Genomic DNA, 24,761 nt, shown 5'->3' with positions numbered 1-24,761 from the left:
GTCACCATCAATGGGGTCGCTGGACGCAACAACCCCTTTTCAGGATCATCTGAACCTTCTTAAGAAACAAAATGGTAACCACTGGAACTGAACTGAAGCTGTTTATATACAAATTTATCACAAGCTAAACAACTTTTAAAACTATGAAATAACAAAGATTACATACATCCAACGGTAGAGACTAGAGGCACAGCAAATTTTCCCTTTCATCCGCTTGTTCGCTGCTGAAATAATTATGAGTTGCAGAGAAGGAAAAAAATTTCGGGGAGCTGATGAAATCACTCCTCCTCCTCCTCTTGATTGAATCCTAGCTTGCTTTATTGTGCTTATGGCTTGTTTACTTCAGGGGCTTCTTTTATGCTCATATCTACCATTTCAACTGAACCAAAACCTCCATCTTCAGTGTCTATGGTGGATTGAGAATCAATGCCAGACCCAGCTTGGATTCCCTTGAACATTGCCATGACTTGAATCATTGTGGGACGCCGCCATGGTCGATCATCCAAACAAGCACAAGCAACTTTCAAGTGTTGTTGAAGCTCAGTCTCGAGACTAAGATCCTCTTTCAAGAGCTCTGGATCAAAAACTTCATTGACTTTCAGTTTGACATGTTGTTTAACCCATCCCACGAGATTATTATCGCCAAAATCTGCCGAATCTGTCGGGCGTCTCCCAGTTAGCAGCTCCAGCAAAACTACTCCATAACTATACACATCACCTTTAGTAGAGCATCTAAAACTCTGATAATATTCAGGAGGAACATAGCCAGGGGTGCCTGCTAGCGTGCTGACACTTAAATGGGTATCCACGGCACTCATAAGCCTAGCCATTCCAAAATCAGAGACTCTGGATTCCAAATTCTCATCAAGCAACACATTACTGGACTTCATGTCTCGATGAATGATGTGTGGGATGCAATTGTGATGAAGAAAAGCCAATCCCCTGGCAGCCCCAATCGCAATTTTCCTTCTTACAGCCCAGTTCAGCTTGACCCCAGCTTTCTTCCGCTCGTGCAAAACATCTTCTAGACTTCCATATTTCATGAATTCATAAACCAGGAGTCTTTCTTCCCCAACCTTGCAGTAACCCAGAAGGGGAACTAGGTTGCGATGCTTGATTTTCCCAATGGTTTCCATTTCAGCTGTGAATTCCCTGTCACCTTGACCACTAATAGGTATCAGTTTCTTGATAGCCACAACAATTCCATCCTTCAGTTGAGCCTTGTAGACATCACCAAAACCACCAGAACCAATAAGACTGTCATTGTGAAAGCCGTTAGTAGCTTCAAGGAGATCTGCAAAGGTAAGTTTTCGGATGGGCTTCTCAAATGCTGAAAGGTTTATGCTAAGTGCTTCACGGGGCGTAAGCTTCCAGTTTGTATTGTTGCCTGTGCCTGAATGAGAATTGTTGTCCATGTAGGCATCTAGAGCAGCTTCCTTCTTCTTCCTCCTCTTTCTGGTCTCTAGGGCAATTATAAGTACACCAAAGATGCAGAAGAGGGAGAATAGCAATCCCATAGCCAAACTACCTGCAAGAGATGCTTGCCTCCTGCGAGATTTCTGATGTTGAGCATCTGAACTTGATCCTGGGCGTGTCCCACATGGAGCAAGAGGGAATCCGCAGAGACCAGAATTATTCGCGAAACTGCTGGGAGAGAAGGTTCCAAATTGAGCAGAGTCAGGAATCACTCCCGATAGAAAGTTGTTTGACAGGTCAATTTCAGAGAGCATGGAAGGGCCGGTCAAAGACGGTGGAATTTGTCCTTCAAGCCTATTCCATGAGAGATCAAGTATGTCCAGTTTTATTGCCTTCCCAAGCTCTTCGGGAATATTTCCAGATAGGTTGTTGTGACCCAAATTCAAAATGTCTACATAATACAAGCTCCCAATCTCCTTCGGTATACTACCTGACAGCATATTGTATGAAAGATCCAAAAAAATCATCGACCCATTATTACTAAACGTAGGTTGGAGATTGCCCCTATAAACTCTAGTGAAGTTACAAGGATTCCTGGTAGAAATTCTGTTCAACTGCTCCGTACTGATCCCAGCAAACTCTAGTAAATTCCCTGCTCCGTGGCATGCCTCGCTGCCATCATTCTTGATATACACGTAAGTTTTCCCACGTATGAAATCCACTGTGATTTTGCCAGATTGCTTGAACAACTCAGGAGGAATTGACCCATTTAGGAAATTTGTATTTAGATCTAACCATATCAAACTGCGACAATCACCAAGTTCAGGTGGAATCCTCCCAGAGAATGAGTTATTGCTCAGTTTCAGGATTGCAAGATTGGAAAGCTGGCCAATCCAAGCAGGAATCTCCCCGCTCAATCTGTTATTAGACAGGGAGATCCAATTCAAGGCAGTGCAGTTTCTTAAACCAGAAGGAATGTTCCCTGTGAGCTCATTGAAGTCCAAAAGCAAATTCTCAAGGGTCTTAATGTACATGAGCTCTTGTGGTATTTCGCCTTGAAGCTGATTTAGCCACATGATCAAATCACGAAGCTTCGAAAGAGACCCCAGGCTGGAAGGGATAGTCCCCTTCAGGTAGTTGACACTTAAATCCAATGACAGAAGCTGAGAACAGTTGCTGAGTGTGGGTGGAATCAAACCCGTGAGCACATTATTCTGCAGGTATAGTTCCTTCAAATTGTTCCTAGGATCTTGACATAGCCCTCCAGGTATTGACCCGGATAAGTTATTGGAACTCAAATCCAAAGTTTCCAAGCTGGTGAGCTTCGACAGATTATCCGGCAAATTACCGACTAAATCATTGGATGAAAGAACTAGCTTCTTCAAGCTGCTCATCTCCACAAAAATTTCAATTGGTAACTCACCGGAAAACTTGTTTTTACATATATCAAACAATTCCAGCGAAGAACAGGCGCTAAAACCGCGCGGAATCGTACCAGAAAGGGAGTTCGAGGAAAGATCGAGCTCCACGAGAGTGGTGCACAAATCCGTCAGTTGTTCCGGAATCTGACCATGGAACTTGTTGCCTGCGAGATAAAGGAACTGCAAAGAGTCCACAGGAAGTGACGGAACCGGACCAGAGAACTCGTTGCTTGAAACGTTGAGGTGGCTGAGCTTCTTGCAGGAAGAGAGAGCGAGGCCAATGTCGCCGAAATACTTGTTAGCAGAGATATCAAGGTACTCCAACGCCGAACATTCACCGAACGAAGGAATAGCAACGGAGAAATTATTCGCAGAAAGGTCCAAATGCTGCAATTTCTGGCACTTTGAGAAATTGATTTCTCCGGCGATTTTGTTCCCTCTCAGAGCCAACACTTGCATATCGTCGCAACCTGGAGATAAGATCCAAGGGAGAACATTTGGACCGGAAATATTATTATTAAAAGAGATATCCAGCACTTGGAGATTGAGCCTCAAGCCCGTGGAATCTTTCCCAGAAAACTCAAAAGCATTATTCGAAAGGTTGAGAGATTTCAAACTTGAACAGGAGCTCAGATAGGATATGTCCGAAACAGAACCTGACAATCCGTTCTGAGATAGATCTATACTGCTCAATGAGGCACCACACTTGAACGCATGTGGAAGCACAGAAATGCTACCAGTAAGATTGGTGCGCTTGAGGTTGAGAGCTTCCAGGCGGTCGAGTGAGAGAAGATAGGCAGAGACAACACTGAAGTTTGTCCCCAGAGAGACGGAGCTGAGGTCTATGGAATAAGCCCCGGTTTGCTTGCAGGAAATCCCAGTGAAAGAGCATGGGTTTTGGTTAGGAAGCCAGTCTTTGAGTACGGATTGGTCCGGCAGAGAAGCCTTGAAGCTGATCAATTGTTGAGCAGAATCTCTGAAAGCTGAAAAAGCAGAGGATGAAGTAGGAGATTGGAGAGAAAAAGCGGCGAGGGAGAAGAATATGAAGAAAGAGAAGTAACAGCTAGTGGGGGACTTAGGTTTCATTGTGGCTGAGGCTTCGAGAGAAGAAGATGGATTGGGTGGCCTTCTTATGGTATGAGGTCTGCCATTAGAGGAGGAGCTTTGGAGCTCTGGTTTCAGCTCAGAAACAAACGAGAGAGAGAGAGAGAGAGTCAAAAGCCGTAAGAGGGAAGGGAAGAAGGGTATTTATCAAGTCCAAGAGAAGACACAGCTGGTGCTCACATGCCATGTGCCTCTCTCTAAATATTTATATTTCTTTTATTAAATTTCAGTTCAACTAAATTACTGCCTCTTTAGTGATCGTTACTTTAAAAGAATTACAGACCCCTGCTGTCTTATTTATATTTTATAAATAATTTTCTTAAGCTCTCATTAATTCCCTCCAATCCCATTTAAAGAGAAGCTTGCACGCAACCACGCAACTCAACTTTGAGCGGGGTTTGCTACCATTGTCACCGGTAAAAAAATTTATACCAGCTTCGATATCACAGCAGTAAGAAAAGTTAGATTTGACCTTAAATACTATTGATCTTATTTACATGATACTTTTAGTATATTTTATATAGATTAAAAAAAATCTTAAATTTTATTAACTATAATTTAAAATTTAATTGAATGACTTTTTAATTTTGTCCCTATTTAAAATATATTATACCTCATGTAAACAAAGTCAATGCCATAATAAGTTAGGGGTAAAATTATATATCCATACAAAATATTTCTCTCAGTATCTTATAAATAGGACTAAAATTTTTTTTTCTATCTTTGCCCTATAAATAGGACCAGAGAAGCACCAAATAATATTCGAAAATCTTAGTTGAAATAGACTATTTAGTCTATTACTATTAATAGAGATATTTTTAAAAATCTTATACTACCAAAAAATAAAATAGACTAAAAAAACTCTTTTTTTTTTTTTTTAGGGGTGGGGATAGGGAAGATGAGAATCTGAGACTGTGGATATGAAGCTGACAAAGGGAGGGGCAGCGGAGGCAGAGGGTGAAGCAGAGCCAGGTAATGAGAAAAAAGAGACGGTTATTTTGTTTTACTTTTTCCCTCATAATATGCACAAAAGTTTATAAATTTATAATTTTCTTTCATTATTATCAATGATGGTTCATGTTATAACAACGACAACTCCAATAAATCTCTTCTAAATTTTTCTCTGGACTCTCACTTCAACCCTCACATTATTTACGTCTTCCCGCTTCCATAACTGTCACTCTCCCCACGTTTGACGATTATTGGCCTCACTCTTATTCCCTCTCAAACCCAAAATTTCTTTCTATTTAATTCATTTTATATTCAAATTTGTGATTTAGTATTCGTCTAGTTCAATCTACAAGGTAGAGGAGTATTTTTGTGTGTGTTTAATATTGTTTTAGTTATTAATGTAAGATATAATTAACTAATTTGAATATATTAAAAATATTAGTTGAATTAGTTAATGTAATACTACCTCTGGTCTTAATTATAAGAGCTAGTTGACTAATTTAAAAAGATTAGGGAAAGAAATTAAGTTAGTTATTTATAACAAATAGGTGTTATCTTTCCTGAAACATCCTTACTAATTAAGTGTATTAGCTAAAACCATTATTGTTAGAAAGATTATTTCAAGAAAAAAAAATGCATAAACATAAAAGACAAAATGGATTGGGGTCTTATATTTAGGACCAAAATAAAAGTCAAACAGGATCTTATATTGAAGACCGAAGGTAGTATATTTTTTTCTTAAAACACTCTTATCATCTTCCTTAATTCACTTCCTCCCTCGCATACTTAATTACTGTTGAGAAAATATCAATAGAGTTAATTTGAGGGAAAAAATTGATAAACATGTGAAATAAGTTTTACATATGGGATCAACATCAACTCTCAAATTAATCTTACATTAAGGACCAGAAGAGTATAAGTAACATCATTAAATTTAGAGTTATATTTCATCCAACACTATGGAATACTATTCTACATACATTCAACATCTTAAAGGATTTTTTAAGTGCATTTAACATCTTAAATACCTTAACCCAAACCATAAATTAGAGTGTTGGATAAACTATAAAATACTTTAAAGTGTTAGACACGTGTGGAAATATATTTTAAATTATTGAGTTAACCTTATTCCTTAAACTTATCATATCAGTGTATGCTTTTATTCCTTATTTGTGGTTCTTAAAATCATTATTTATTTAGAAAGTATATATAGAAGAGTAGATGTAAGGTTGCAGTGTCCTACTTTTAAACAGGATCAGACGAGTGTAACATTCTTTAACCTTTTCATGATAATGATATTGATATCTTTAAAGTATAATTGAAGATATGAATTTTTCATTTGAATTTAAATTTTTTATTATCTATTTATATGAGAGAAACAATAACTTAATTAGATTGGGATCTTCTTTTTTTTTGGGAAATCAATTGTGATAATTTTAAGTACTGTATTATTAGAATCTTTAAGAAGCTACTATATTATTTGTCATATGTGAATAACATAATTTTTTAATAATATTTATTTTCTATCTGCTTAGTTATTTTTTTTATTAAACTATATATAAAAGGTAGATGCTTTCATATGGGTTTTTAAATTGAAATATTTTAAATTAATTCCATTCTTCACCGGACGTGTATATATATTAATGCAGAGCAAAAGTTGCTGCAGAGACAAATGATTTGTGTGGTTCCCATTCACATTCAGTTATTCTGCATTTCTGCAAAGCTGACCGTCAATTTCTTCCGTTGGTGAAAAATAAAAATAAAAATAAAAATAAACAACCGTTAGCTCCTTCATTTAAGGTCTACTATGTATTTTCATTGTTGGGCCAATAAAACATTGGCCACGTGTCGCTATAAATATTTGTGGCAAAAGCCCTAAATGTACGGTTTTAAAAAAATCTAGTAATGAATTTCACTCATGTGTCATGCAGAGAGGCTGACGCGGCTGTCAGTCTGTCGCTATGTCTCTTCAAACACCCTTTACATATCTGAGAAGAAAGATTTATTTGTAAATTACCTGCGAGGAAGGATGTATATGTAAATTACGATAGTTTCTATTTTTAATATAAGATTCGGTTAATCTATATAAAAAATTAAAAATTTTAATATATTATATTAAAGTATTTATATTTATTATTTTTAAAATTAAATTATTATTTTTATAAATGATATATAATTTAATTATACATGTAAATATTTTAGAGAAACTATATAACATATATTACTAAGTAATTTAGTAATTTCTTTAATTTCTCTAAACAAATCAATTGAGTCTTAAATGAAGAATAAAAAATAATATTATTTTGAAATAAAAATTGTTTTAAACATAATAATAATTTATTAATATATTTTTCAATTTTTAATTTATTATGTATATACTTTTTAAATTAAACCTCTAACTTTGCGGGAATCTTTGGCTCTTGAGAGATATAACTATGTTAACATGCAAAATTATAAAGGCTAATAATACTAATAAGGTAAAATTATAAAATTTAATTTAAAAACACATAATTATGGAATTAAAAACTGAAAAAAAAAGTATACATTCCCACAAACTGATTATTCTTTATTGTGAATATCTGATTCTAAATTTTAATTGAATTTGTAAGAAGTGTTTGATTTAATTTATTTTAAATAATTTCATGTTGTATGGGATAAACATATGAAAAAATTATTAAAAGTGATTTTTCAAAGGGATGTCAAACACCAACTACATTCAATATTGCTGTCATATTTTTTATACCAACAAAAATTAATGTTTTCTTCAATTTTTATAAAAATGAATAAATATTTTAATTATTAGAATAAAAAACATAGTTAAAGCAATGAAAACAACAGATATAACTATGCTAAAGATGTAAATTTATATCTAACAATATTTTCAGTAATTGTTAGACTATACATTTAATGAAGATCTCATTGAATGGTGAGTATAAAAAAAAAAATTAATAAATGCATCATACTTAAGAATAGAATCATAAGAGTACTGCCAAAATTCTATCATGAATACTTAAATAATGATATTTAATCGATATAACCTATGATTCTAACTTTTTATATTATTTTTCTTAAATATTTCTTTTATTGGTTGTTTATTTTTACCAGAGATTGTTGTAATTTATTATGCCATCCATTTTATAATGCTTGTGAAATCACATACTAGGGTTAAAATGACATACATGCAATGCACAAGCCAGTGTCTTATGCTAAACTGAACATATATACAAGAGTTTGTTAAGGAATTTATTTTGGCCATAAATGAACCATTTTAATCCCCTTTATTTTTTATATTTATTAGTATTTTACCAATATATAGTCCTATAATTAAATTCTTGAATGATTTATAAGTTATATTGATAACATTCCTGTGTAAATTATTTAAATGGAAGGTAGTTCTAGGAAAACTAACATGATTTTTATAAATAACTAGCGCATCTATTTTTATATATCTAATTTTATTAATTTATAAGAATTAATTAATTAACTCCTATATTTATGACTAAAAGACGTACTAATCCCTACCTTTCTAAATATATATAACATTAATTTAATTAATTTAAGCTTATTAATAAAATTAGTTAAATTAGTTATTTATTATTATTATTATTTAAAATTATGTGTCACTTTTTTCTCGGTGGAAGATAAAAAGAGCGGGAAAATTATGAAATTAATTAGCCTAGAAAATATGAAAGATAAATGTAGAAAATATTTTATGATGACTATTTAAAAAATTTTTAAAAATGGTTAGTAAAAAGGTTAAATATGAATATTAAAAATGGATAAGGTGTTTAAATGTCCTTATTACCTGGAAGTTTTTTCACTCTTATATGCCCTAGAAGTTGATTTTTGTAGCAAAAACACCTTGGTTATTATCTACTATTAATTTTGACCATTAAATTATGTGGTTTAACCAGTATTTTTAATAGTCAAAATTAATAATAGATAATGATTCAGAGTGGAAATGTCAGGGATTAAAATTTTCAGGACAGTTAAGAGCAAAAAAAAAAAAATCAGGTATTAGGTGCTCTTATGTAAACACTTTTGAGAGAGATATTTAAGTACCTTATCCCTTAAAATCATGAAAGATAATCACTAAAAAGTAGGAAAAAAGAGTGATAAAAAAAAATTAACCTAGAAAATACTTTATAAAAAAAGTGCACTAAAAAATTACTTCAATGAGTTAAATGCTGTCAAAAAAAATATTTTAAAGTGCTTAACATATTTTTGCTTAACAACTTAGTAGGCTTCTTGCTCTTGGTACGAATAACAAGGTTAAAATTGCTCCTAAATAGAATTTAAAAAAGGAGGAATTATAATCAAGTATCACAGAAAAAAAATAATTACCAAAAAATTTTAATAACAATCTTAACAGTCTATAATGATAAGTCCTATAGTGAGAATGACAACCTCTGGAATTTGTTTTTTAATTATTTTTTTGCTTGAAATCTTATTGTAATTCTCCTTTTAAAAATTACTCTTGAAAAATATTTTAAAATTGACATTACATTAGAGATATTTTAGAATATAATGGTCATTGCTAATCTTAATCCTCTGTGACACGATGCTTTCACTCTGTGGTTATTTTTTTTTTGGGGTGGGGACCATTCATTCAAGATGATTCCTTCAATGGGACCCAGAGATCGAAGGTTTCCTCTGCTTCTCACCCTTATGAATAGATGGTGCACTGAAAAAGGAGGCAAGTTCTTCTTTAGGTTTTCCAAAAGAAATCTCATGCACTTTCTTTCTTTGGATGTATTTTAAATCAGCGAAAAGAATTAGGTATACTGTGTAAGGGCGAACTTAAAATGATTTATAAATAGTTTTTTTAATAATAATTTATGAAATATGAATTTTGTCTTGATTTACATAAAATATGTTTATAAATAAATATAAACGTGAAGTCAATTAATAATGAAATAAGCTGCGTATAAAATGGACTTAATAAATCTATATCCTATATTTTTTATAAGTAAATATATACATATGCAAACAAATTGGTTTAACAAATGCGATTGAATGGGATGCAAAATGTGGCAATAATGAAGGGGAAGAATAAATAGAAGAGGGCCCTGATGCTGCTCTGAACACGTGCTGGTGTCCAGAGCGATGACGTGGCCCAATAACACGGAGGCTGTATCCGCTGCCATCACCCTCCTTTGAACTGTCACTGTTACTGTAGCTCCATCACCGCATGGGCCTTGCAGAACATAAATAATACTATTTACCTAACAGTTTCTTATATCAAAGTTTCTTATAAAAAATATTCATTTGATCTTTAATATAAGACCTAATTATTAAATTAATTTTAATTTTAAATATAAGATTTATTTTTTATATTTATTAATTTTTTTAAATTATTTTTATAAATAATTCCTCAACCGTAATCAAGTAAATAAGGGAGGGAAGATATTAGGAAAAATGATTATAGTGTTTTAAAAAAAACACGTCATATTTTTTATAATTAACTAACTAATCTAACTTTTTTAATCTAATCAAATTATTTAAATAAATGTTATATTAAGGACCGGAAGAGTGGTATACATGTTCATATATAATTGTAAAATTTTATATAAAAAATTTGATCTAGTACATCATTGCCTACCCTCTCTTATATAAAGACGGTACTTATATTATTATTACTATTGGCGGTGCGGCCATTACAATTACTTTAACTATTATCATTTCTAATTATGTTAACCACCAAAGGTAGCTTTAGTTATCAAGCGATGTACTAATTATAGATTTTTTTTAATAATGTTTCTATTCAAAATTTATACAATTTTTTATTTCTAAATACGTAATTTATCATTTTAAATATGAATAAATTTAAAATTTTCTTATTGTTAATCAAATGTCGCTTCTTTATTTTATTTGAGTAGCTGAAAATTGTTTTATTATCAAAATGGAAGATGTTGAAAAAAAATTTAACTTAGTACTTTGTCACTTATGATTTATAAGGGACACTTTTTTTAAAAAAGACATGTTCTTTTTTATAAAAGACACTTAGTGTGTTTTTATCCTCAGTTAATTAATTAGATGTCTTTTTTTTTTCATCTTTTTTCCTTACTTATTCTTTCTCGTTTTTTTCCCCATTCCTTCTCCCACCTACATTTTTTTCATAAACAAGAGTATTTTTAAAAAAATAAATTATATTTTTTATATATTTATTGTGTTGAATTAATTTTAACTAATTTGTTTATCAACATGATTCCATTATAGTTTAAGTACACGCACGCTAACAAAGAAGTTATAAATGTTTGGATGTTATTAAGACGAGGGGAAAGAGGTTGATTTTTTTCCCTGATAAAAAAAGTCGAAGGTGCAGGTTTGAAAATAATACTGCTTCCGGTCTTAATTATAAAATCTTATTTATAAATTATAAATAATCTCTAATAATTAATATCGTCTTATAATTAAAATCAGAATTTGGTGGTAGAATTTGATGATAAGCAATTAGGAGGATCATCAATGAGATGACACCACACGTGCACGTTCACGCGCAACAAATTATTGAAGGCTCAATGGGCCCCACGTCTTTCTCATTAAAACCGGCCCCACATTTTGGTTCCTGAAATTCCAAAGCAAAAACCGTTTTTCTTTCTCAATTTGCTTGTCACGTTTTGCGTTTTCTTTTAAATTACGACAAATATTCATTTAAACTCAACTTATATTTTATTTTTTCGGTAAAAAATTGAGGGTTATATTTTAAATTTAAATCCCCCATGTGGAATTGATACTTTTGAACCTACGGTTGTTTCAATCCTTATTTGCAGTTCATTTTTCATTTAAATTTGTTAGGACTTAACTATCATTAAGTTTTAAACATACATATATATTTATATACATATTTCAACGTGAGACATTTTTGGTGTTTATAAGAAAAACAAAATATTTTATAGAATAGTAGAGCTTATTTTTAAATTGATGCAAATTTAAGGGGTGAATCTAGGTAAGAAAAGAGAATATAAAATATTCTTACGGTCCTAAATATAAAATTCACTTTGTGGTAATAAAAGGGGCTGAAGTGCATCCAACAACCCAAAATATTTTATCAGGTACATTTAACACCCTAATGTATTTTGTAGTGTACTTAGCACCCTGAAATATTTTTTTAGATACGTCTAGCACTGTAAAGTACTTTTTAATGCATTTAGCACTTTCAAATATTTTTTTAGGTGCATCCAGCACCAAGAATATTTTTTGATGCGTCCAACACCAAAACAAAAAAAAATTTAGGATGCTAAATGTATTAAAAAAATATATCGAGATATTATATGCATTATAAAATATTTTAGAATATTAAATATACTTACAAAATTTTTTAAAGTGTTTGATGCATCTTAATCTTGAAAAAAAAAAGTCAAAATAATGATAAGAGGGCGTGCACATGCGGGTAAGTTAGAAGAAAGTGTTCAATGAAAGATGTATGATTATGATGATATTTTGCTTTTATTAGTTTGTGAGATAAAAACAGTGGAAAAGCATTGGTGGGTCTTACCCTCTTTTTGGTCTTTCTCTGCCTCAAATAGCCAATAAGTACAATCTCAAAATGAATGCCACACGCACGGACGCTACCACCTTTTGAGAATGACCTTCCATTTTCCATTTTCTCTCTTTTGTCCTAAATATAAGAATTTTTTTTGGTTAAAATTTTAGATATAAAAATTAATGGAATGATTTGTTTTAATTATAAGCATAAGATGTTATTTTATTTTTATCTCTCAAATTTATAATTTTTTTCTCTAAACTCACCTTTAATTGCACTTATTAAAGAACTTTTTTTAATTAAGATTAAGATATTAGTTTTTGATATAATTAAATTCATTTTTTTAATATCAATAAATTAAGTGAGCATTAATAGGGTGTTCAATTAGTCCCAAAGCTTGGTAAACATGGTTTTGCTAAGCAATATCAGGCCAGCTTAGTGCCTGTTTAGCAACACTTATTTGGAGCTTATAAGTAGCTTATAAGCTCTATAAGTTTTATAAGCTCGATTGACAAAAGTTTGGTCTGTTTGAATCAGCTTTTTTGCAATCGGGCTTTTGTCTGAAAAGCTACAATAAGCTATAAGTTAAAATTAACAGCTTATGACTTATAGCTTATGGCTTATGGCTTTTGAAATATGGAGAGAGAAAAAGTTAAGAAATTTATTACTTCTTTTGGTTCTTATTATCTCAAATAACTAATTTGTAGATAATAAAAAATCAATTAAAATTAGTTGAAAGTAATGAATAAGTTAGAAATATATTTTTATTTTTAAATATGCTCCTAAAAATATACTTTTATTTTTTCATGTTTCACTTTATATTTAAAATATTTTTTATGACTTCTTCATATTAAATTATTTTAATTTCATTGTATTATGTGAAATTATTTTTTTAATCATGTTTCATTATTTATTAAAACTCATGCCCATTTTGGTAATTTTTAGCCAAAATTACTTTTACTCAACTATAATCCAAATAAGCTTTTTCCAATCTCATTTTTGTAAACTAGCTTGTCTGAACTCCAATCCAAACACAATTCAGCTTATCCAATTTAACTTTTACCAACTTCACTTTTTCATAAGTTACTTTTTCTATAAGCTGCTTTTCCAATCGCTGATCCAAACGGACCCTTAGACAATATATATGGCCCACCTGGCTTGATCGGTGTGCATATTATAGGAGTACTTTTTTGAGAGAGTCCTAATTAAATCCACTTAAAATATTAAAATTGAACTTAAAACCTGTATTTTAACAAATTTTTAATTAGACTAAGAGGCCTTATTAGAAAATTTTCAATGTTGTTAAAAAACTAAAATATTCTTTTATAATTTAAAGTAACATTATTTTGAAAATAAAAAATTAAGCCATTAAAACCTGACATTATATAGTATTTATTTATAAAAACATGTTTTACACGAGAAAATTTGAAAATATTAAGATCAAAAAATTGACAATGCATGATATAATATTTTAATAGTAATTTTAATATATTGATAAGAAATTTATGGGAATATAGTTTTTTTTTTGTAATGGAAATAGACACCTTTTAATTACTTGATTTCAACACTATTAAATTAATAATTTTTAAAGGAAGATTTTTTCCTTATAGTTAAAAAATCATAACCTTAATATATTAGTAGATTTCAGTATCAAATTTGTCATTTCTTTCTCAAGTGCTTTGTTATATCTGCCATATGAATGTTCTCGTTATGTTATATCTTATAATCTCGTTAATAAAATTTATACTAATAATTAATATGAACTTGTATTAGAAATCTAAATAATTTTTTCAACATTTGATAGGACGAATGGAGTATTGTGAACTGCTTAATATAAATTTATAAAAAAATTCAAACATTTTAGTCTTTTAACAACATATGTAGCAAGAACACATGTAATTGATAGATCATCTGGTGGCATCTTAAGGGAAAAAAAAAAGTTAGGTCACAAATTGATCGGAACAATTATCAATTTACTAACTTATGGGATGTTTTAGTCTTTTAACAACATTCAAAAATCTCTAATAAAACCTCTTGATCTAATTAAAAATTCGTTAAAAACACAAACATTAATTTGAATTTTGATATTTCAATCAGATTTAATTGAGATTCTTCCTACTTTTTTTTATTATTTTTTAAAAAGTTTTTTAAAAATTACTTGGGGTCCAGCAAAATCTGATATTGAGTGTTTACCATCGGATCGGACTGGCCATGGGTTGAAAAAGTCAAACGAGGTTATTATGAGGAGACTACTATTAATCATTTTATATATTTTCCCCTAATTTGTCGCGTAAACATAGTTCCTTTGGCTAAGTATTGATGGCACTTCCATTAAAAAGTTTGTTTAATTTTGTAAATGTAATTTACTTATTTTCAAAATTATCATAAAAATTTATTTATTTTCAATGGACTAGAACAATAATATTTTTTGAGAAAAATTCATTTTTAATATGTTTTGAAAAGCTGTATTTACTTTGGAAAAGAAAAAAAAAAAGCTATGCTTAATCAATTGATTTCTGTCCCCAAAAAAAAAACTGATTATCTGTTTTGTATGGAATTTTTTTATTTATAAAACCAAATTTAACATGAGCAAATAAATTCTGTTCAACCCACATAATAATGTCTTTGTTTTCTTTAATAAAATTTAAACGACCAAGATCACTACATCTATATATATCACATAAAGCATAACTCCATGCAAAGCATGTAACCATTTTTTTTTTTTTTTGTATTTTTGCCATCAGAACCATTTCAATTCTAATTTATTAATGACCGGAGGTAGTATTTAGTTATAGAGCTTTGTTTTTCTTTATCATCTTACCTGCTTTGATTTAAATTAGTCTATAATTGATAAATTCTACCTCTAATTGAAATAGGATGACAAGTTTAAGATATCTTATGCTCTAAGTCAAAAAAGAAAATTACAAATTAGCCTAATTGTCTTATATTTCATAAAGTCTGAGAAATGAGCTGTATAGTTGACGGGGTTGAAGGGTAATCTATATTAAGTCAAAGTTTTTATATCAATATATACGTTATAAATTAATATAATTTCTATTTTCCCACCGAAAAGTTAGGGTAGGCGTAGGGTGGCTTTGTTATTCTGGGAGAGATGAATTCAATAAAGTGGGACCCCATAGTAGCTGTATTGGAACCTAACTTTTGAAAAAAAATATATACCTTGCATGAGCTCAATTATCTGAATTTTTTTATCTAAAATTTCAACCTTTTTTTTTATGCCTCAGAATCTTTTACAAATCTCAGTTCAATTGAGATCCTTATCATTGTAGCCAGCCATATTTGGAAGGAATACTTAATCCTTTGTTGGAGGGAAAAAGCTAAGGCACAAAATCAAGTCATGATTAGGTCATTATGTTGGATTTATTGATCAACATTTTAGACCTTTTATTTTAATGAAATTAAAAATAAAATGAGATATTTTCTTTTCTATGTATACTTTGTCGTAATGATACATTTTCAAAATCTTGAGACAAGTGCGTTCTTATGATTTTGTTTTACATTAATTTACGGGGCAAGGCAACTACATAATAAAGAGTAGGGCTGAACAAAAGAGTGAAAGGGATTGGAGACAAAAAAAAAAAAAAAAAAGAAGCGAAGAAAAAAATGAAAATAATATCAATATCAATGTGTGACAAGCATAAGCCCAAAAAAAAACCCAATCCCGAAAAATAACCTATGAAGAGAGAGAATTTCTTGAATTTATAAACCCCACAATATTTGTGAGATTATCCAATGTGGGACTCATAACACAGTGTGAGATATACAATCAATGATATCATCTTCATGAATTTACTCATCTTAAGAACTCGCATGAAAATAACTTTTCAATCGTGATTTATAAAATATGAAATAAATATATAAAAAATTTTTTATTTCAGTTTACATAAAACATACTTATAAATATATATTCGAATACTATTAAGCTCAGCTGCGAGTAAATCCTCAGAGATATTTTCTACCTTCGTATGGATTTCAATTTAAGATTTCACCCTTGAGCACCCAAGGCTCTCTCTCTATTAGAATTTAAGACCAACGCGCCACTCTTATTGGTTTATGAAATTTATCATAATGTATTGGCATTTAACAAACTATTAATAATGATGACTCATAATATTATAATCTAATGGTATGAAAACTCTAATTACTGTAAGACGGCAAATTTGATTTTACTTATAATTTTATATTGCTAGCATATGTCTTTTTAATTAAAAAAAGCTACGAATAATGATTAGGTTTATATATATATATATATATGAGTCCAACATATTTGCGCCGAACCCTGTAGTTGACATAACAGATTGGCACGAAAGAATCAGCCAGGTGCTGGCGTGCTGCTGCAGAAGAAAGGCGCTGCAATGTGAGGCCTTAAATATCCCAAAAAAAAAAGGTAACTGATTTGTAGTTTTTACTGTGAGAGAGGGAGAGTGGGGGAAGAGAGAGAGAGAGAGTATGTACGCATCATTCCCCATGTTTCAGAAATTCAGGCTTTATTACTGCAGGCCCTGCTTCTGCTGTGGGGCTTAAGTGAAGTGTGGAGCTTAAATACTCAAATCTATCCTATTTATTTTATAGCCCTTTGTTTGCCAACAATTTTAGTGATAAGGAATCGGCTCATAATTTACTAAATCATGAGTTCAAATCTTGTTATTAATATGACATTCTTGTTGATAGCTAAAAGAAACTCTTATTTGTCGTCGTCGTTAGTATTGAGACTTGAGAGCATGCCTGGATATATTTTAAACAGGATTGCTTTCGATAAAAAGATACCTAGTTGAAAGGGAAAAAAAAAAAATCCTCTGTTGTTGTCGTTGGTGTCGGGACCATGAAGGACGAGGCACTGAATCTTGGCCATTAAACATGCAGAAAGCCACTTCAATTATTCACCTCATTACGTTACCTTCAACTCCACCTAACTCTATGTTTACGCATTTACTTCCAACTTTAGCCACTGCTACTTCCTACCATTTCTGCTTTTTGTAATGCCTCTTTACGCTTCAATACCCTGTCCTTTAATTTAATATTCAGATTCTCCTTTTGTCGCCTGAGACCACCAGTTCACTGTCAAAAAAAATATCAAAAGAAAATTGGAAAATAAATATCTGAAAATGGGCAGAAAATGAGGAAGTGGCTGAATGAGAATGGAAGAGACTGGTTTCGGAGGTGTTAGGCAAATAGAGACAGGCTTTGGACCTTAAGAAAGAAATGTTGTCATATGTATGAGAATATAAGATTACGATATGATGGAACATGTTGATACGCTAAGGATTTGGTATTTTTCTAAGGTGGAGAAACTCCAAACAAGCATGGTCCTTGTGAGACTTGAGTAACTTTTTTCACGCAGCTTATAGCTCATGTCAAATGCTTTGTCTTATTCTGGATTCCCAGGTGGTTCCTCTTTGGCTAAAATTTTTATTTTGTTCCCGATATGGCTAAGGTTTTGTCTTTTATGGAAATCTGTTTTGTTTTTTCCTGGTTACTGTTTTTGTTTATACAATCGGAAAAATTATTCCGTCCCAGATGTGAAGAACGGGCCACAGCTTCCAACGACGGATCCATATCTTGCTATGGGCTTTTTTTTCATTTTGATACTAAGGAGGTGTTTGGTAAAATAACTCTTTCAGGGGAATGAGAGTTAGTTCCAGCAAATCACAATATGGTAAACTAATATTCGAATCTCTATTAAAATATGTGTTCACATTTAACACTTGATAATACTTCAAAGAAAATTGTTTCTAATAAAAAAAAATATTGATACATAGTGGGAAAAAATTAATCCTTTTGAATATTACTATATCTAATCCTTAATATAAGATTTTGTTTGATTTTTATTTTGATCCTAAACATAATATCCCAATTTACTTTGTCTTTCATATTTATTTATTTATTTTTTAAAATAATCCTTCTAATAATAGTAATTCTAACTAGTAAACTTGATTAGTAATAATAGTTTAGAAAAGACAATAATTATTTTTTAAAAATAACTAACTTAATTTATTTCTTTAATCTATTCAAACTAATTAATTAGCCATTGTATTTAGAACTAGAGATAGTAGTAAATAAACTCCTTACATATTTATTATAGAAGTGTTTTTTTAATCTAACCCAAATGGGCATTTTTAAGTTCATGTGGTCTTTTCCCCACACCTTGAGTGGAAGTTGTTTAAAGCAACCTGTTATGAATAAAGGAAAACTTTTATTAAAAGAAAAAATGGTGTAACATTTTGTGTGGGGGGAAAATGGAAGATGACGGGGGCTACTCCTTTTTCTTTTCCTTCATTCTTTCACAGGGAGCTGCACACTATAGACGTGTCCTTCCCTCGACTCAGCAATACATTAAAGGGGAAAAAAAAAACAAATAAAATAAGATGTAGTATCTATAAATAAATAATAATCGAGGGATTCCTTGTAATAATGAGAATGAAAATGAATCAGCTGATCCAAAGTTTAACCCCCTTCTCTTGATCTGCTGCTAGCTGATAAAGACTATACCTTTTCATCGGATTCAGGTGAAACTGGTAGCGCACTATAATCTGGTGATTTGGTGGTGGGAAGTGACAAGCTGCGACGTTCCTTCCCTCCAGGCTTTGAAGAAGCGTTGCCATACCACATCATTCCCAGTATTGCAACGATCATGCCTAGAACTACTTGAAGATTGAGACCCTCTTTTCCAAACAGAAGGAACCCCAAGATGAGGACCAGAATTGTTTTCATGTGGCCGAGGACTTGGAATGTCACGGCTGTGAACCGGCCGATGCAGATGAATTGGCTGAGGTTTGTCCCTACAGCGATACAGCATGATAGGATGATGAAGAACTGCAGACACCAAGAACAGTTCAAACATCAGGGGACAAAAACATGAAAATGAGAGATTGCTGGACATATCTGGATAAATTATTGACACTTCAAAGGATGTTTCAAAAGAGAGAGCCAAAAGTTCAAAGGAATTGGTTGTGAAAGCGAACTAAAGCTAACAAAATAGCTGTGAAAAACAAAAGAAAACTCGTTTAATTGGTATAGGGTTAACCCCATATACCAATTAAACGAAAACGGAAAGTGAGGAAAACTTACAGTGGATGCCAGACCATAGTTGAAAGCATCAACTCGTTTACTTGTCAACCAGTAGTCCACAAAGGGACCTAGCAACAGCAGACTTGTCGCTTGTGCTGGGGCAGTATGGCCGAGCAAGTTAAACGATCCAAGAGAATACTTCCTCTGAAGAAAATGTACATACTGCAAAAGATCATAACGTAGAATGTCAGCTTCATACAATCTAGATCATGATAACAAATGAATGATGAAATTACTAGTGCAATGAGCTACAAGCTACATAGGAATTTTATCTGGGAACCCTTTCCAGTCAAAACCCATATGTCGAAGAAGAAAATTCGTAGATCTTTAACCTTGGTCACTTCCCTGAATTATCACGGAAAATTTGAATGTAATATTAATTATAACTTATTGTTAAAAGCAATGGTTAGGTGATACTTTCAGTATGGTGGGAAATTTGAAAATGATGAAGAAATGAAGTATCGGATCATGATTGAGGTGTTTAAAAGCTAGGAGAAACTTACGCACGTTTTAACTATTTCCAAATTCCAATAGTTTAGTGGGCTAAGTGTTACATTTTAACATTCGAGTGTCAACGTTAAAAATAAGCTATAGTTTAAGGGGTCATATGTAGTTTCCCTTATTTAAAAGGATAAATTGGCTCAAACTTTCAATTTCATCACTTTGAAATCAATAACATACTAAATAAATTCTAACACAAGTTAGAATTTTGCATTTGTTTTGATCCAATACATCTCTTTAGTAAGATTCTGGGTTTAACTAAGTGTTACTTACATACTGCTGCAATGCGGTGCTCCAAACTGCCACTACAGCGGCTAGAAAACCCTTAGCATTGACGCTTACATCAGTGACTGTACAGACAGCAACACCAACGAGAACCAATGTAATGCTAAGCTTTGTGTCCCTTGAATACCGCACATTGTCCAAGACAACTTCCAGAAAACAAGATACTGGAATCATACTCAACTTCGCGATCTGAACATTTCAATCAAGAGGCAATAAATATTTTGACTTCTGAAATTTGTTAGTGTCCAAAAACTTATAGTTCAACCAAGTTACCTGATAGAATCCAACTGAGTTCCACATCAAACTCACATTCATTCCAACAATGGAGAAATTGGCAAATAAAACAAATTTGATAAGATCGGGTAATGGAAGACTAGTGTTCTGGATATACCCTAGCCACTTAAGAAAGGTTGTCAACAAAGTTGTCATGGCAAAATGCAGGCCAGTTAATGTGGTAGCTGCAAAATAGCATAACATAGAATGTGATATTAGGAATGGTACAGAAGTCTTGAACTTATAATCAATTTGTTGTCATTCATCAATTGAAAATCATGATTCAAACTTCAAAGAAGAGATTTTTAGTTTAATCATCCATCTCTTTTTTTGCTGCGGTTTATGCCTCTTGTTCTTGTTTTGCGTGTGTGATATTTTTGTCCTTCTCAAAAGCAAAACCATACAAATGAATAACCTTTCACATGTATCCCACGTCAAACAAAATTTATATAAACTTTACTGATTCTTGATCCACAAACCACACATAAAATATGATAAAACAGATTTCTGAGCAGTGCACATCAATGTAGAAACTGAAAGCATATGTCATTAATGTTTGGTTCAGCTTTACACTCTATCTCTCTTTCACATAAGCAGCATTGTTGTTTGCTAGCATTATTCATACATTGCCCTCTGGTCAACTACCATTAAGAAATGTTGCATGCTCATTCTAGATTAGTGGGAAAAAAGAATTGCATTGGACACAAGGATTCAAGGCTAGGCACATCAATTCATTTTATTTTAACATGAAGCAGTAATTTCACTTGCACAAAAAGGATAAAATCAAATTGAGGAACAAACTCTTTAAAGTCTAAACATAGTTTGACATACATCTTTCATTATCATCCTTCTTCTTAGTTCATTTCCATATTACACGTAGGTGGTTTATATTAGGACATCGCACAACAGCATCTCACTCAAAAGTGTCAAGCAAGTCCGGAAGCCTAAGGTTTAAACCACATTAAAGTGGTTAATTGCCAAGACAAAGGTGATGAAACGTGAAATTCAAACTCAAAACCAGCATACGTATTATGCCAGAGAGAAGCATAGAATTGATATTTGAATCATAGAATACATTGAAAAGAATCGTGCAACATGTAAGTACAGCTATGATCCATCAAAGATTCAAAAGAGGAATTAAAAATGGAAAGAGTTATGACAGGAACATACCAAAAGTAAAACCATATTTAGCCATCAGGGCTTTATTCACCATGATTATTCCTACAGATGTGACCACATTGAACAACCATGACGCTGCATCAATGGCAGCCTTCCTTTCGCCCTTGCTTGCAGAAGACATAATGAACTAGAGATCCTGATATGTAGTGTGGATTCTTCACTCGTCTGTCTTCATGCAAGGTTAATCCCTAAGCTTTAATTCCGATGGCCTTATCTGTGTGGACAAGAAGATATCAGAGCTGATAATTCAAACATCAATATTCTCTCACTGATCTGCTGCAAAATAGGCATGTCTAAATTTCACTACTTGTTAAGAAAATGTAAATTTAAATAAGTCCTGTAGAAAATTAAAACATAGTTTGAAACCCAATGGGCCATGAGTGGTTATCTCTCATATTCAAGAAGGCTGGAACGTTTAAAAAAAAATAAAAATAAAAAAGTATGAGAAGTATATGAAATCTGATGCGCCATTCTTGATTGCTATCTCGATCCAGAGGTGAGACAAAACCATATCCTAAAATTATCGGCACCAAAATAACTGATTCAGGCATTATTACGATAATGCTACAAGTTCCAATCTTTTGGATCGGGGAGGGGAGAGGGAGAGAAATAGTACGAGGTCACAAGCATCAGGTCACGACCATTTGATACTGAATTACCATTAACTGCAATATGTAGTTCTAGTAGAGCATCCTAACATTAGCTGAATCTTAATAGTTTTAAGTCAATTAAAAAGTGAAAAAGGAAAAAAGGAGCCATGAAATCATAGCGAAACTGCACGATCTCCATCAGATCCAGTAATCCTATGTATAGTTAAGAACAGTAGATTCAAAAGGTCAGAACTGAGAACCATCAAATTGTCATGAATCATGATTCTCAGCTAGGGAATGACTTACGGAAAAAGCAACTTCCAAACTGAATTCTAACACGGATCCATAAACCGCAACCAAGAAATACGGAAGCAACACACCATAAAAAAAAAAAAAATCCCTCAAGACACATAAAGACTTGCTAAATACGACGTCATAACAAGAAAAACACATTGAATCGAAGAACAAAGCTCGTGAAGCCAATGGATCAAGTACCTCTCCGAGATAAGGCAGACGGTGACGTGAAAGCAATGGAGGAAGCAGAAATCGAAGAGGAAGGAAGTAAAAGCAGTAACAGAGAAGAGAAAGAGAAATAGAGAGAGAAGCGGGAGATTCCTGAGAGAGAGAGAGAGAGAATGAAAGAGAGAGAATCTCCAGCCAAAGGACTTAGAAGTTTGATTATTGTGGCGATCGACAGAGGAATTGGCCGTTGGATTTATAATGGGGAAGAAGTGGCCGCTTATATAAGGCGTCCAGATTCAGAGATCGCAGGAACTGGTAAGGAAGGTGTGCGCGTCGCGTTGGGTCGGGGAAGAAAGCAGCAAATTAAACACATCACACTTAGTAAACGGAACGTCACGACGAATAGTCAATGTTCCAACTAAAATAAACATTCCATTTTTCTTTTTCTTCTTCTTTTTTTTGGCCAGCTGAAAAAATAGCGGATTCCCAAATAATTAAAAAAAAAATACAAATCAATATCATTTTCTTAAATTATTAGCTCTCCTTGGATAGCACGTGTGTGTGTGTGTGTTCTTTTAGCATTTTAAAAAATGACAGTTAGTTGTGAAATATCAGTTTAATGATAATTAGGTCATAAAAAATTTAAAAAATAATTTGTGAATAAGAACAGATGAAAATGGAATTATAGCTGCAATTTTTTTTCATAATAAAAAAATTAAGAGTTATATTTGAAACCTAAATATTTGATTTACAATTGAGACTCCAAAATTTATAATAGTATAAATTTTTAATTTTAATTGATCATAGGAAAATTTATATCAAGAACTTAATTATAATTAAATTGATATTTTGGAACCCTTATATTTTAACTGTTTTTTTTTTTGGCGCATAGCATGATAGGAAGCTTTAAACCGAAGCGTATCTTGTTTTGCATAAAATTTTATACTATTAGAAATTACAAGTTCAAATTCAGATAACTTATCAATAGTAAATTGTTGAAAGAACCAACAGTAGTATATTGCTCATTGAATATAATTATATAAATACTTAAATACTACTATCCCTGTCCTTAATATAAAACCTTGTTTAACTTTTATTTTGGTCATAAACATAAGACCCCAATCCACTTTGTCTTTTATATTTATGTATTTTTTTTCTAAGATAATCTTTTAACAATAGTAGTTCTACCTAATACACTTGATTAGGAAGGATATTTTAGGAAAAACAATACATATTTATTACAAATAACTAACTTAATGTCTTTTTTAATCTCTTCAAATTAGTCAAGTAACTCTTATAATTAGGATCGGAGGTAGTATTGTTTGCGTGAGATTCTACAGATATACAGATAGATTTTTTAAATATTATTTCCTAAATGATAGGAACTAACATAACCATAGTACATTAGTACTTATGAAAGATCAAACCCACAATCTTGTATTTAAGAAATAATTGAAGAAAATATTTAGTGTTATATACAAGGTTGTCAAACTCGAATCATAAACTTGAATCGTAAACTCGTAAGAATTTACTTTTATTAATAAACTAGTAATAAAAGTATATAATCAAATAATTAATATATAAAAAAATGAGAATAATTTCATTTAGATATATTTTAAATTTAAATAATTAAAATTATATTCATCAATACTCATAATTTATCACATTTAATAAAGAAATTTTTATAAAATTCATATATTAGTCACTGAACATAATCAAATCCAAAAATTTATCACAAGTTTAATAACAAATTAACACGATTTTGTAAGCTAAAAACGTAAAAACGGTAAACTCGGTAAATAGACTCGTAAGTTTAACCGAGTTTATAATAATCAAGAGTTTAAGAGTAAATTGACACGATTTTATTAGCTGAAAATGTAAAAACGTTAAATTCAGAGAGTCAACTCCCGAGTTTGACAACAGTGGTTATATAAGACCATTAAAATAGATATATAGATATATATACATTTTTTTATCTTTTAATAAGACCAAATAATAAATTAC

At 31.6% G+C, this 24,761-nt stretch overlaps 2 protein-coding genes across 2 annotated transcripts; both read right to left on the bottom strand.

Annotated features, from left to right (window-relative positions):
• Positions 1-321: 321 nt before the first annotated feature.
• On the bottom strand, positions 322-3,957 carry LOC114721696 (systemin receptor SR160-like). The gene has a single exon (XM_028907545.1). It carries the CDS (start codon positions 3,921-3,923, stop codon positions 327-329), a length of 3,597 nt encoding a protein of 1,198 aa, XP_028763378.1. The 5' UTR covers positions 3,924-3,957; the 3' UTR covers positions 322-326.
• Positions 3,958-18,575: 14,618 nt separating this feature from the next.
• Positions 18,576-22,939, bottom strand: LOC114721695 (UDP-rhamnose/UDP-galactose transporter 4-like). The gene is made up of 6 exons (XM_028907544.1): positions 22,791-22,939; positions 21,697-21,919; positions 20,527-20,711; positions 20,242-20,442; positions 19,468-19,629; positions 18,576-19,212 (listed from the first exon to the last, which is right to left on the bottom strand). The coding sequence occupies exons 2-6, from the start codon at positions 21,824-21,826 to the stop codon at positions 18,883-18,885; spliced, it is 1,008 nt and encodes a 335-aa protein (XP_028763377.1). The 5' UTR covers positions 21,827-21,919; positions 22,791-22,939; the 3' UTR covers positions 18,576-18,882.
• Between the last annotated feature and the right edge of the window lie 1,822 nt (positions 22,940-24,761).

The sequence above is a fragment of the Neltuma alba genome, unplaced genomic scaffold, assembly GCF_004799145.2.
Source record: "Neltuma alba isolate B1F8T4 unplaced genomic scaffold, ASM479914v2 tig00012059_pilon, whole genome shotgun sequence".
NCBI lineage: Eukaryota > Viridiplantae > Streptophyta > Magnoliopsida > Fabales > Fabaceae > Neltuma > Neltuma alba.
This window is presented reverse-complemented; position numbering and strand designations above follow the sequence as displayed.